At 33.0% G+C, this 14,557-nt stretch overlaps 1 protein-coding gene across 9 annotated transcripts in view; it reads left to right on the top strand.

Moving 5' to 3' along the window:
* Positions 1 to 14,557, top strand: part of EML5 (EMAP like 5) — a 103,194-nt gene that overhangs the window by 69,605 nt on the left and 19,032 nt on the right. For 8 of the 9 annotated variants that reach the window (XM_048949820.1, XM_048949818.1, XM_048949819.1 and 5 more), the window contains 4 exons: positions 880 to 1,081; positions 2,627 to 2,753; positions 13,440 to 13,518; positions 14,116 to 14,245. In XM_048949820.1, the coding sequence (XP_048805777.1) occupies positions 880 to 1,081; positions 2,627 to 2,753; positions 13,440 to 13,518; positions 14,116 to 14,245 (538 nt within the window). Of the gene's footprint in view, positions 1 to 879; positions 1,082 to 2,626; positions 2,754 to 4,447; positions 4,463 to 9,156; positions 9,166 to 13,439; positions 13,519 to 14,115; positions 14,246 to 14,557 lie in introns of all 9 variants that reach the window. The other variant, XM_048949825.1, reaches the window with a different exon arrangement.

Here is a 14,557-nt window from a genome sequence, read left to right as displayed (position 1 = left end):
TCTTTGGGAACAAAATAGTGCTTTTAGAATTTTGTCCTTATCATTGAGGGAAGTTACTGAATGTTGCAAATATGCAGTGTATTAACCTGTCAGTTACTGAGAATGACTATTCCAGGTCAGACTAAAGAGCCATCTCACTGTGTCCAATCACTAACAGTGGCAGCTGTGTAGACAAAATATAAAAATGTGACAGATATGTAGTGATACTCTATCAAATTCTAGCAGTTTATTGACCAGTCACTTTCTAGTAATGTATTCAGCCTTAGTATCCACAGTGTGATTTTATCGTTGTTTTTTTAGCCCCTTACAGTCTTTGTAAGACAATGAACAATTCTTCTTCACTTATTTTGATATCATTCATGATTTTATGGATCCCCATTCTGTACCATCTCAGTCTTTTCTTCCCTAAAATGAGGATCATTAACATTATTTAACCATGCAACATAGCAAAGTAATTCTAGAAGGATACTTAGTGCTTTTTGAGAACTTTTTCAGTTTTCCCATGTATTTGTTAGTCAGTAAATATTTCTTCAGTTTTAAATATTTTACCAAATACTTAGGCATTTACCCAAAATATTCTGTGTGTGTTTTATTCTTAATCTGCTATATTATCTTCTCTCTTACAACACACAATACAGCGTTCATTGCTGGAATCTCTTAATAAAAATTCTTAGATGCTTGGCATAGAAATATGGTTGCTTTTCATAACTTTGCTAAAGAAAAGGAACTTGGCAAATCATGTAATATAAATGCAAAATGGATAAAACATGAAGTGAAGAAGTTAAGTACATGGTATTGGATAAAGATGAACTGGCAACTTGTTTTGATTTGATCAAGCAGATAGGTTAATTTTTTTACCTGTCCTTTTTTTTTCCTTAGGGAAAATTTGGAAAATTTAAGAGGTATGTTGCTCACAGTACCCATGTAACAAATGTCCGTTGGACCTATGATGACAGTTTGTTGGTCACTGTTGGAGGAGCAGACACATCTTTAATGCTGTGGACTTATGAGGTGGAAGGACATCGGGATAGCCGGCAGTGTGACAGTGAGGAATCTGACCTAGATTCTGAAGAAGATGGAGGTCAGTAATAATATACAGGCTGGATTATGCTGCCTTATAAAAAACTGTTTGTTAATGGAAAACTGCTTATTTAGAAATAGCTTTTTCATGTGATTGTTGTAATGATAGTGAAGATGCTTCAAAAACATTAAGAAAATTTCTCTTTGAGGAAAAAAGTGTGTTGTAAAGAAAATGATAATGGAGAAATTTGATGTGCTGCTTTGAGTTAGAATGTATAAAGAGAATCTTGACATCCATAAAATTAAAAAAATTGTGTTAATTATAATTAACTTCCAGAACTCCATACTGAAAAATAAATTTCTAACTGTTTAGATTTGGACATTACTTATCATGAAATTATGTTGAAATCCATACAACACAACATCATATATTGATCTTTTTGCGTATTTCCATTGCAGCTATTTCCATAGTATAAAAACGTCATAGTCTGAGGTAGACTAATGTTCACATATTTTATAATTTAATCTATGCAAAATCATAACACTGATAACATACTGTTTTTTTTTTTTTTAATAAAATTCTCATGTTTTTGCTATGCTTACCTTTTCCTTTCACACATGTAACTCCAAGGGTTCGTGAACCACTTCTCTCCTCCAAAGTGCAGTTTTCCTTCTTTGTAGACTCCTTAAACATTTTAAATTTGTCTTGCTAATCATCAAATAATTTTGTGTAGTACATAAACTTCAGTTTTCACTGAAATCTACTAGATGACCAAAGAGAAAGTTTAAATATTTGAACAAGTATGGGAATTGGTCAACTGTAGCTTTCTAAATCAAAAATGTCAATCTTCAGTTTTTGTTCGGCTCCTGCCTTATGAACAGTCAACACAGCTTTGCCCAATGAGCTTACCTGTGCTCGAGCACTTTATACAGAATCTTTTTAAGGTATGCGTTCAAAATATTTTCTAAGAGAAGGAGAGGTCCATTATTTTAGAAAGACATTGACAACATTTTCCACAAAAATTTATCTTTATCATGTCTTGTTAATTTCAGAATTTCAGTTAGATGGCAAATGCATAGAATGTTGCAATTAGTAGTTTTGTTGTTTGAATGAAATGAAGAGTAACAACCCAGTCACTAAACTTTGGCCATAGTTACTACACTAAATATAGCAAATATCATCTTGATACACCTGGCTATTCCTAACCATTATGTGGGAACCCAGTGCAGAACTTTAGAATTTATCCAATTGTTAGAACCTTGTGGATAGATCCTGAAATTGAGAACAACCAGATGCTGAATCTTCAAGAACTAATAGCTGGTGTCACGTAGCCAGGTGCTTTTTAGTTACATTGAGTAACCATGCAAACAGAAATAGGATGGCTTTGAATGTCAATTGAATGTTTCTTAATAGTTCCCCAAGGACAATTTGATTTCTTAGATTGTTTCCATTAATAATATTCACAATTCCCAGCTGCTTTCCTTCCTTTTTGTATTTGTTTTTAATAAGCTATAATTGTACAGTGCTTCACTGAAAGCTGCACAAATTATGCATCTTTTTTTTCTGTCTTTGTTTTGATTCTGTTCACGTTGATTTTTTTTTTAGGATATGACAGTGATGTGACAAGGGAAAATGAAATTAATTACACCATCAAAGCCTTATCAACAAACATTAGACCAATGTTTGGAATTAAGCCTCATCTACAACAAAAGGAGCCAACCTTAGATGAAAGGTAATTGCTAAATTATAATTCTAGACAAGAAAGCAATCTGGAAGATAATTAATAGTAAGGTATAATCATGTTGAATTGTATATACATCTAAAAGAGATATGTATGAAAAGAATGAAAATGATATATTGGGAAAAAAAGTGTTTATCAGTTGACATGGCTAAGAACTAGGCTGTATCTTCTCTTCAGAAAGAAGAAAAGACTGCTATTGATATATGTATTTATTATATTTGGGGAATTTCTTGAGATAAAATTGAAACATTTGCTGTTGTTTGATAATAGTCTACTTTCAAAACTTTTACTACTTGCAAGTGATAGCTAGTGATGTCACTGTAGATAAGAACCTATTGAATTGTTTTAGGACAACTTTCAATTTTTTTGTTCTGCCAACAAGTGGAGTTGACCAACTTGTCTGAATTACATCATGTTTCTACCTCCTTGTAATTTCTTCGTTTCTTTGAAAAATTCTGTCAGCCATGTTTCCGCACTTTCTATTAATGAGTCTTGGAAAATATAGTTGATTGCTTTGCATGATTTGGAGTTCATAGAATCCTTAGAGTTGGAAGAGACCTTTGAAGGCCATCCAGTCCAACCCTGTAATGAACAGGATACCACAGCTAGATGGGCTTGCCCAGGGCCTTATCTGGTGTTGCCTAGAAAGTCTCCAGGGATGGGGGCATCAACCACACCACTGAGGAACCTGTTCCAGTGCCTCACCATCCTCACTGTAAAGGACTTTTTCCTTATATCTTACCTAAATCTTTGAGCTTGACTAAACTATTTTCCCCTTGTTCTGTCACCACAGACCGTGCTAGTTAGTTGTACCTGGTTCACTAGTGTATGATTTACGAGAGAGAGGAAGTGCTGGGGAGCAGAATAAAGTTAGACTGGCACATAAAGTAAGTGTAAAATAAGGCAATTGAGGAACACTAGTATTGAAGAGTACAGAAAATACAAAGCAGTTTAGCTAGGAGGGAATGTATAGAGAAGTAGCAGATGGGAAGCCTGCAAGAATTTGAGGTGATATGTTATAATGCATTGCCTCTTTCCTTAATGAAGCTGGCAGATACGTGACACCCTCACTGAGAAATGCAACCTGATGTCTGTGGGGGTTTTGTTGTCTTTTGTTTTTAGGTTTTGTCTTTGAAGTAAGAAAGGGATGCATGCATATAAAGCCATGATCCGTATTTTACATTTAAAATGAAAAGTTGTCTTTCTGTTGATTAATTGGATGATTTGATGTGGAAATAAAAAAATAAATAATATGCATGATATAAACAAAAATATTTACTTCTGTTATGGAAAGCTGTGATTTAATTATGTTAAAAATGAAGCTATAAACCTCTTGTATTTCATTCAACAATTGTCTTGAAACTGATGGAGCTGTGGTTTTCATTTTCAAGTAGAATACTAATTTTTTAGCAAGATAACTAGATTCTGATTCAGAATGTATCAAAGTTGATGAAGGGACTCAATTGCTTTCATTACTTAAAAGTTTTGGGTCCTAAAATTTCAAATGAAGGGAAAAAGACATTTCTGTGAAGAATAAAAGCATGATATGGTTTCTGAATGTATTTTAGCTTCTGAATTACTGAAATTAACATTATTTAAGATTGGTAAATGTTCTCTTAGGTCTATTTTCATAGATACTAATTTTTATTTTACTTTATATTCCTTCCCTTTTGCTTCCTATGAAGGCAGGGGGTAGTGAGGTAAGTTAAATTGCACAGAGTGCAAGACATTTTAAAAACTTAAGCAGCTTGAAAAAATAAAGCTATACTTCGAAATAGAAATGAACTTTTTCACACTTTACTATGAAATAGTAGCTTGTTACTGGTTAGAAGAGACGTATGAGGCAAAGAAAGTACTCAGTCTGAGTAAATAAGAGTGGGCACTGAATACAGTAGTTGGAAGGAGATGATCAAATCACATCCTCTCTTCCTCAGTACTCGACAGTGGCTAAAAGCTCTGCTAGTTTATTATGAAGTTTTGTATGTCCATGTGACAGTGCTGTTGTAGAGATCCAACATGGAGTAAACAGTGCAAGGAGCAAGTTGCAGAGAGACCTGAAATGTCTGTACCATGTCTGCATCACTGTGTTGGAGCTAAAAAATAAAAAGCATCTGGGAGAAGAGCGATGTTACTAACTTGCCCTGCAGTGTTGTGCTAATGGTTATGTAATATTTAAGGATCTGACCTGATAGCTCCACCTAGCATTTTTCTGATTTGTTTGCATTAAGTAATGAGTTTTTGCACGTATTCAGTTTCACAGAATCAGTCAAAAGCAGGTACTTCTGCTGCACAACAAATCTTTAGGCTGCATTTCTGTGTAAGCTTTACAGTGTTTCTTCTTTTTTTTTTATTTATTTACTGACTATTTAGCTTTTTGCTCAGAATGTGGTTAATGACATTCCACATGATGTAGGCTTGTTACACTTGACTGCCTGACATTAGATGAGAGAGCTTTTGAATCCTTGTACTGTAAGGAGCACAGGTGCACACAGATTTTGTGTGTATTTCTGAGAATATTCATTTGTTTATTTGTTTTACTACTGAGTGTAAGAAGAGTTTAGTGCTCTATGGGAGGAGAGAGGGATAGGTACTACCAGGCAATTGATTTCTAGGTCTATGTAGACTTCAAAAATCATACCAAAAATATTACTGCATAGGATTGTGGCATCTCATTTTGAGATTTTGGAGAGATTAATTGGAATTCCTGAAACCTGGCTGAATAATAAAGTTCCCTCAGTACAGAAGGAAAAGGGAAGGACTACTAGGACTGTGATTTTTTCATATTTGGAGTATTAAGTGAGTTAGGTCAAATCAAAGGAAGATGCGTACCTGAAAATTCAGTCTTCTGCTTCTGCTTTACAAAAACATCTGTGAAGCTGTGGGTTGCTCTAGTCCTGGACTGTGGCCTGAATTTGGTCATAAGTGACGCCGCTAGGTAACAAAAATTGATTCACTAAAATTAATTTGATTATTAAGCAGAAAACATGATCTCAGCTTTTATATAATGTCCTAGATGTAAGAATATGATTACATAGGAAATCAGAAGTCTAGGCCAGTTAGTCTATCAAAAATGCAAATATACGTTATAAGGTAAATGAAAACAATGTCAATTTGTTTTGCTAAAGCTCTACATTATAACATAAAAGAATCCTAGGGTCAAAAAGACAGACTAAGCAAAGGAGGGTACAGAATTCTGCAGTCAGGTAAGCAAGGAATTTCTCTGTGAATTATGGATTTCTGCTGTCAGCATATCACAATAATTATTGTCCAGTGACCCTTCACTTCAAAATAAAAATACTTTTTCCAGAATCTGAATAAAGGATTATTTTTGTTCTGTTATGAGGTAGTTTTCTGTTCGCAGTTTTCTGGGCTTTCTCTTCTCTTTTTTTTTTTTTTTTTAATTTCCTTGCAATAGCAGAAACAAAGAAATATTTCGTTTTCACCTTCATAATACCACATGAAGAGGACAGTTTTCTGTGTTAATCATTTTTATGGCTAACACATTGACTTGAGATGTAGGCTGAATCAATTCATACTTTCAACTATCATTGTCTTTATTTTTTTATTTTTTTTTTACAACAGTCATAACTTTTCCCATTTTTTTAACATGGCTTTTTAAAAATTTAAATCTTTCCCGTGCAATTCAGTATTCTAAAGAAAATCATTAGGTAAATAATAAATAAATAAATTTTGAAATCTTAACAATTTTAAGTCTAATTTTGCTACTGCTTGAAATAAAGAATAAAAGCATTTTACAAAAATAGAAATGAATGGAAGAAATAATTTGCTGTACACCAAGTCTTAATCTTTAGGCACAACCATTCGTTTTATTGCATAGTGTCTGTGATTAAAAAAAAGTAACTCGATTAGTGGCTTGTAATGCTAAAAGAAACGAATGTTCAGAGAAGAGGCAAGCTGTAAAATAATACAGCTGACATTAAGTTGTTCTAATGGTCTAATAATGCTGAGTATTAATGGAAATGATTATAGGGATTGTGTTGAACTTTCATTCTCTTTAGTAAGGAAAGATATAGATGTGATAGAACTGCAGACTAAATTAGCATTAAATCTATTTCAACTTGTTTTTCATTGTGTATTTGGAAACCCTTATTTCGTGTTGTAGATGTGTAGGAATCTTCATGTTATTGGAAGTTTTGAAATTAAAAAAGACTGGATTAGAGAGACATTCTTTCTAAGTATTAAATTGGAAATCCTTTGTTGGCATTTTGGTACAATTGGCATTGTATGATATAACGATTTGAAAAAAAAAAAAAAAAAAAAAAAAAAAAAAAGATTGGGCTAGCAGACTCTTCCTGTGACTTCTTGTTTACTTTTAGGAGTTAGTTACACAGATATTGTTTCGAAATGCGAGATGCTGGTGCTGTACAAGTTAATATACTAAAGAGAAATATGCTGAAGGTTTAAATTTCACATAAAACTTTATGGAAACTTATGGAAAAGTTCTAGATACTAAACAAGATTTCAGAGTTACATCACATTGAAGTCTGCTTATGTTATTTATTGCTTAAGGCCAACTTTAGTAACTCTACATCATTTCCTTCATAAAATTGTCATAAATGTATTGTTGACATTGGAATATTTATTTTAACTTCTATCAAAATAAAAAAGTAGTAGGCTTTGAGGCACCAATCGTATCTAAATTTTATTTATAATTAATTATAAATAAAATTATTTATATTTATATAAATATAAATAAATAAAAATATAAAATATATTTATATTTCTGATTTATTTATAATTTTTGAATAGCACTATTGAAAGATATGTTTTTATTTGAAAATATGTCTACTGTCTGTATGATGTTGTGTGGGTTGTCAGCATAATTAAACAAATCAGAAAACTACTTCTATCCTTTACAAGTTCTTTCCCAAATACGGTTTTGTGGTAGTTAAATTGCTTAGAAGAAAAATCCCATCATGGATGGTTAATTTTGAAAACACTTCTGGCTTAGCAATTCCTTGACCTGAAAAGCTCTGGAAGTTGGTATATTAGCCTGGAGAAAATAACTGTATTCTTATGCTGTTCTTACCCTTCCTGAAGTGTTCTCTCTTTGTTACTGTCAAAGAGAGGATACTGTCAATATGACTTATATAAGAATGTTTGTACCAAGAAATCTCGAAAACTAAAGAAGGATTTCAGATTTAATTTTTTAAAATAAATTTACCAACGATTTGTCAGCTACTTGAACATTTAAAGTGTTTCTCTCACTGTTACCATTATCATATGTTCTTAGTACATACTGTTTTTTAGTCCCTGGGCTGAGATCTCTTATCTGGGAAGATCCACCTGTCAAATATCACCCATGTGCAATCCAAAGCCAGGCACTGTGGCAAAATTTCTTCTTTTTCCTTTCTTTTTTTTTTTTTTTTTTTTTTTTTTTTTTTTTGTCCTGCAGTGTTTTTTTGTATTTTGACTGTTTACAAACTGATCCACATGTAGAATTCATTTTGACCTGAAAAAGACAATAAATAAACTTAAATTGTTCTTCTGAAGGATTGAAAGAGGGAGAGGAAGCTACTGAAATAGGGATTGTTTTGTCTGAACTTGGGCAGCTCACACATCACATTGACATCAGAATGTGCATTAATGCCAGCAATTAAGCCTTGAGGTTGAAAACACTGAAATTTCTGCAGCCAAATTACTTAGAAGCAAATCAAAACAAGTGTACCTGCTAATCAGACTGATGAAAAGTACCTGTGCATAGTACAGATACGAGTAGTCTGTATAGACTCACGTGCATCATACATGACTGAAAGAAATCACCCAGTGCAAAAAGTTTGTGAAATGTCTAAATATCTTAGTCAATACAGACTGAATTAAGTAATTGCTGAAAAAATATAGTAACTATAGATCAGCAGTGATCAGTATCGCCCATACTTTCACTAGCTGAGATAATTGTATTTTAGTATAACAACATATTTTTATGATTGAACTTGAACATCTGTCTTCAGTAGTGAGTTGACTGTTCTATTTTTGAGCTCTTTCAAGGAAGTTAAACCTGCAAAACCCTTCTTTGGGATATTCAAGTGTTGTGTTTGCCAACTGTTTAAGCACTTCATACACTTCAGAGGTTTCAGTGATGCTTCTGCTTTCTTCTTTAGTTTGCAGTAGGAAGTGTTCCTAAGAGATATATTCTCATGGCAGTATATGTTCATAATACCCATTGAAATGATCTGAATTTTTCTGTACTGATAAAAAAAAAAAAAAAAAAAAAAAACATGCACAGCATATTAAGTAGTAATTTCCTTGCATAAAAGAAGTAAATAAACCAGAAAATTAGTAATAATTATTTATTGTATTATTCACTGACAGTTAGCTTTCAGACAAACCTTTATAAGTAATCCTTTTCTCTTTCCTACCTGCTGCTGAAAAGAGGTTCCAGGTAATGCTTTTATTTTGCTGTCTACTCCACATTGTACTGTCATTTCTCATTTCGTTGAGAAGCCATCTCTCACGTTGGGTGCTATTCCATGCACCTTCAGAATATAGTAATGTTCTACATACAAATTTTAGGTTTATATGTATGCATTATAGTTCTGTTGTATATAGTAAACTGGATACTTCTTTACCTACCAATATAAAATTAACTATAGGGAACATTAAACTTTTCTATGTTTTATAAATAATAATTTTCAATATTTTTTATTAAAATACATAGATTAGTACTCAGACCAGTTCCTAGTGGACTGCTCTCTATCTCAAATGTGACTTCTCTTATGCTTGTTTGGACAAGTAGACATGCCAGTTTGTAGTTACTGCTTAATATCTAAGTATTAAATTACCTATATGTGCACAGTTGTATACAAAAAGGCACTTACTACTCACAAGATTGTGAAATCATGATGACTAATCATTGTAAGGAACCTTATTTATAAACTACCAGATTTCAGTATCTTCTAATGGAAATTGGATCTCTAAAGTTTCACAAGTGACTTTGAAAATATTATCAAGAATAATTGTAAAAATTCATTCTTATAAAATTCATTACCTATTTCATACTTGTTGGTATGTATGGGAAGGCAGTGAAAGTCACTTTGTGCTGAATGCTATTGCAAAATCAGTTGCTGAATTCTATGCCAGTCACCTAAATACGAAGTGTAGCTATGATGACATTCAGAGGAAGAGAATGTTTCAGTTGTACCAGCAGCTGTAATTTGCTCTATGAAACCATGCCTCCTAACACTGTAATAATACCGTAATTTTCAAAAGATAAACGAATGTCTTAACTGACATTGTGAGTTACCATGGAACTCAAAGAATCAGTCGCACTCTATGGGGACTACAGTGAAGGAAAATTCAGGCAACCATCCTTTATTCTGTTAAAAACTTTGAAAATGGTATCAATAATGAATATAGGAAATAAGATACAGTGCAGGACTAGTGGGTAGCAGTATTTTTTCCATGAGCTGCTTTAAATTGCTTCTGTTTTTTTGGTAAACCATCAAACAAAAACAGTCTCCTAAAAAGAAATGCTAATGTATAAATATGAATTCTATTTTCATGCTGAAAATAAAGTGTCAACATCAAGGTATTTATTTCCCCTGTGATAGATGGCTGGAGTTCTCCTTCAACACATTCAAACTGACCTCATCCATATGTGCATTCACCCCCAAATGTTTTTCCTGTTCTCCCTTCCCTCTTTTGCATATCACTATATGAGCATGCAGGCTATCTTCTACATGCAAATACTTGAGCACTGTATATTCTGTATGAAATGAGTTACTCTATGTACTTAAAAATAACAAATGAAAAACAGCTTTTGCAGCTTTAGAAAAGCATTTGGAAAATGTATTCTGATATTCTTCAACATTCCTGCTTTTAAGTGCACAAATTCTCACCCTGAAACTTAATTACAGGGAAAATACATCTGTGTTTATAGTTTGCATTCTAAAACACTACAGTTGGTGTTTCATAGACAGGTACTTGAATAATTTTTTTAAAATTACTTAAGAGAGTTGCAACTGAGTATAAATAGTCTAGCCAACTTTTTTCAACTTTATTTCGTTCTTTCTTATGCTAATGTACAAATGTTAGTGTACCAACATCGCTAAAAATGACTATTAGCCTGTATTTGTGTCTGTCTAGCTGTAAATCCTTTAAGTATAGATGGTCTTCACAAGCAGTTGCAAAATATGAAATACTTCTTCTATTCTATCCCAACGAATCAGTAAACAGCAAATGTTAGAAAAATTCCACATTCTAGGTGCAAGCAGCAGAAAAATCTTGAGTTCCACTCTGTTTCACTTCCAGTGACATTAACCTGTGACTTGAACGATGTCCTTACAGCTTTTACTACTTTCTTTACTGGGAAGTAGCCCTAACCCTAACCTGGCCCAAACTGGCTACAATATAATCTAAAGGACACCATTCTCAAAGATTTCCATGCTATCTGATAAGCATCAGAAATTACTCCTTCTCTCAGATAAGACTTTCTGGAACTGTAAGAGGAGCGTCTTTTTCTACTTCTTGGATTTCTCTTTCTCTAGAGGCATTTTTGAGTGCACAGTTCTGTAACAGGCAGGTAGAAGTTCCATGCACAACATACAGTGTGAGGTTATGTATTTCTGGAGCTCCATGCTCTTCTTGCTATTCAATTTTATAGTTGCAGCATGGGATGGAAGAGGAGATAACAGCGAGAGATTAGTGGATGTTGAAACTAATTTATTGTAGGATAAGATTCCTTCCTATGAATCTGGAGGAATCTAATGGTTAGGACCAACAAAATCACTGGTAATGGGATCAATCAATTTACAACATTTCAACATTATTCATGATGTTCATGTTTGAAAGGAGAGAGGTACATGTTGTGTTTGCTTAGTTTAAAATCAACATTATGTGTTCTTAAGGAAGCATTTTTTTGTGTAAGCATTTGTCAAGAAAATTCTTGCATTCCTGTTATCTTTTGATATTTCTATCTGAGTAAGATACCTTTAGTACATGAGCATGTTGGACTTGTTTTATGACCTGCATTGCTGTATGTGGTAGACATCTACATCTAGATATATTTCTCTATACTTCACTTAGTGTTCTGTTTTCCATTCTTCATAAAACTTGCACTTATTTATTAATATTAAAAATGAAATGCAGTACGAAACATGAGACTCAGGAACTTTCTGTCATGGCCTGAATTTTCTATCGTTTTATCTTTAAGGATTTCATTCATTAAAATAAGTTTGAATTTTTTTACTATAACCTATATGCCTTCCCTGTGAAAAGACACAGTGTGTTAGTTATCCAGTTTAAAATAATATTTTCTTTTATACATGGACTTGGATTTTCTATTTTTAAGCTTTTACATTTTATAAAATACAGATTTATGTCACTGAATTAAATATTGTGAGGGTCTCTTTCAGGCTGTATTTCACACAGTAGCCAGTTTTTCAAAAATTGATTGTGTTTGGGTGATACAAACCTTCAACAATACTTTGTTTGTCATCTGGTTTTCTTTTGAAAATTTTTTTTGTAGGCATTTACAGGCTTCTATGTATAGTGGAAGTAACTGAAGTATTTCAGAGCACAGTTTGTATCTGCAATATAATCTGTGTTATATGTACAATTGTTTTGATTTGTGACACAATAAACCTATGAATTATACTCAAATTGGGCAGAGAAAATGGGAGAATATGATACACCTCAGAAAATGGTATTGTACTTGGATAATTGAAATAGTATTTTTTAGCTCAAAATTGATATTAAAAAACCATCATCTGTTGTTGCTAGAAAAGGTACAGTGCTTAATTGCATCAAAGACATCACTTGAACAAAGATGGAATTAAAGGATAAATTCGTACTAAAAGAAGTATTGAAGAGAGTTGATGTGTTGTTTTATGTATGATACCAGTTTGTCACACTGCCTTCTGGCTTAAATAATCTGAATTTCGCAGAATCTGTCATTAGATTTTAGTTTTAAATGAACTGTTCCTCTCAAGGGTCTCTCTCGTTTTCTTTATACAGCCATGTGTATTTCATCTGTAGTCAATAACAATTGCTCCTGCAAAACAGAAACAACTGTCTGACTTTGGTCAACAAAATGTATTTATTTCTTTGGGTATAAGCAGTTGAACATTATCTGAAAGATGCTATAGTTCTGTATCAGGCATATCTATTTGACATTTCTTAATCTGGACTATTCAGAACAGTGGAATATAAGTTAATGCTAATATTCATGCATTTGCGTGGTGATGATTTACTTCTGAATGTTGAAATAACTTGCATTTGTTGCTATAAGAACGAATGGGCAGTTGTACCTGGAGTTCCTTATGAACAGTTATAATAAGAAAAAATAGATCCTACTGAGAATTGTGGGAAAAAGGGATGATGATGTCAAGTATTTAGATAAAACAGGCACGGGGAAGATGGAAGTACTATGAGAATACGCAATTAAAATCTACCAGTTGCCATTTGTTGAAAAACAAGTTTTTGCTTTTATCTCATGGGTTGTTGGAAGAATTGTCAGGCAGTGTAGCGCATTCAACATTTCTGAAGTAAGGCGTGTTTTTTTACTTTGACAGAAGGATCTTTTAAAGATGAACACAACTGTCAGTTAAGCAGGATGATACTAGACATTTTCCGTATGCAGTAGCAGGTTAGAAGGTACTGTGTTAGTATGGAATGGGTGACGGACAGCCTTCTCTTATTCACAGTTCTTTATTTCAGACCACCAGTTAGTAGGGCATTGCCACAGCCTGAGAAACTTCAAACAAATAATGTTGGGAAAAAAAAGAGACCTATAGAGGTAAGAAAAAGCGCATTGATCTTTTTTATATGCAGTATGTAGAAAGCACTAAAAGCACTGTCTTATTTAGGTAATTGTTTATTACTGTTAACAGTTGTGTTTAAAAAAAAAAAAAAGTTTTGTTTTGTTTTGTTTTGTTTTTTTAAGTAAAGCTCAAAATTAATGATACCTTTGGCTCCAACACCTGTTGGTTTTTTTTTCTTGTGCATAGCCAATGCAAAAACTCACGTTTGGTTAATCTGAAGTAGAAATTTCACTTAACTGTGAAAAATGCAATTCTTCATGTCAACTGAAATATTTTTTACAACCTGAAACGAAACATTTGTTTTAGAGTACAAAATGACCTTTCGCCACCAGTGTTCTAGAAGTTTTAGGTTGTACTTCAGCATTTTTAATTGGCAGCTAGAACTAAGTTGCGTATCAGTGTTCGTAACCTGACAAAAGGCAAGACCTTAGTTTCTGTTGGTTTGAGACACCATTCAACTCCTTTTCTGTTACCACATCAGAGCATATTTCAAAAACAAAATCCTAAAAAACATTGTAAATTTTACTAATTGCTTTATGATTTTGATTGATGTACTTAAATGTCTTTCTTAGGACCTAATTTTGGAGCTGGTGTTTGGGTACCGAGGCAAGGACTGCCGGAACAATGTGCATTATTTGAATGATGGTGCTGATGTTATCTATCATACTGCATCTATTGGGATCTTGTATAATGTGGCAACAGGTAGGAGAAAACCCACTCAAGAATAGTATTTCTTCTTGCATATCATGCTAGACCTTATGAAATTATTGGTAAAATTTAAATCTAATAAGTTTAAGTGGAAAAACTAATGTTCTTATTCACTGTTGCAAAAGATACCTCCTGTGGAGATCATAAATAGTATCTGCATAAGCAAGCTTGATGTATTCAAATATTTCTGCAAGTTTTATGTATTTAAATATTTCTGGGTACTGAATTTTGCAGAAAGTAAAGATTTGATTATTTTGGTGTGAGCTTTCTGGAACTTGCCTGCTAAAATTATCCTAGAAGCTAGAA

The sequence above is a fragment of the Lagopus muta genome, chromosome 6 (assembly GCF_023343835.1).
Source record: "Lagopus muta isolate bLagMut1 chromosome 6, bLagMut1 primary, whole genome shotgun sequence".
Classification (NCBI taxonomy): Eukaryota; Metazoa; Chordata; class Aves; order Galliformes; family Phasianidae; genus Lagopus; species Lagopus muta.
Note: the sequence above shows the minus strand (reverse complement) of the source record. Positions and strands in the feature narration are given on the sequence as shown.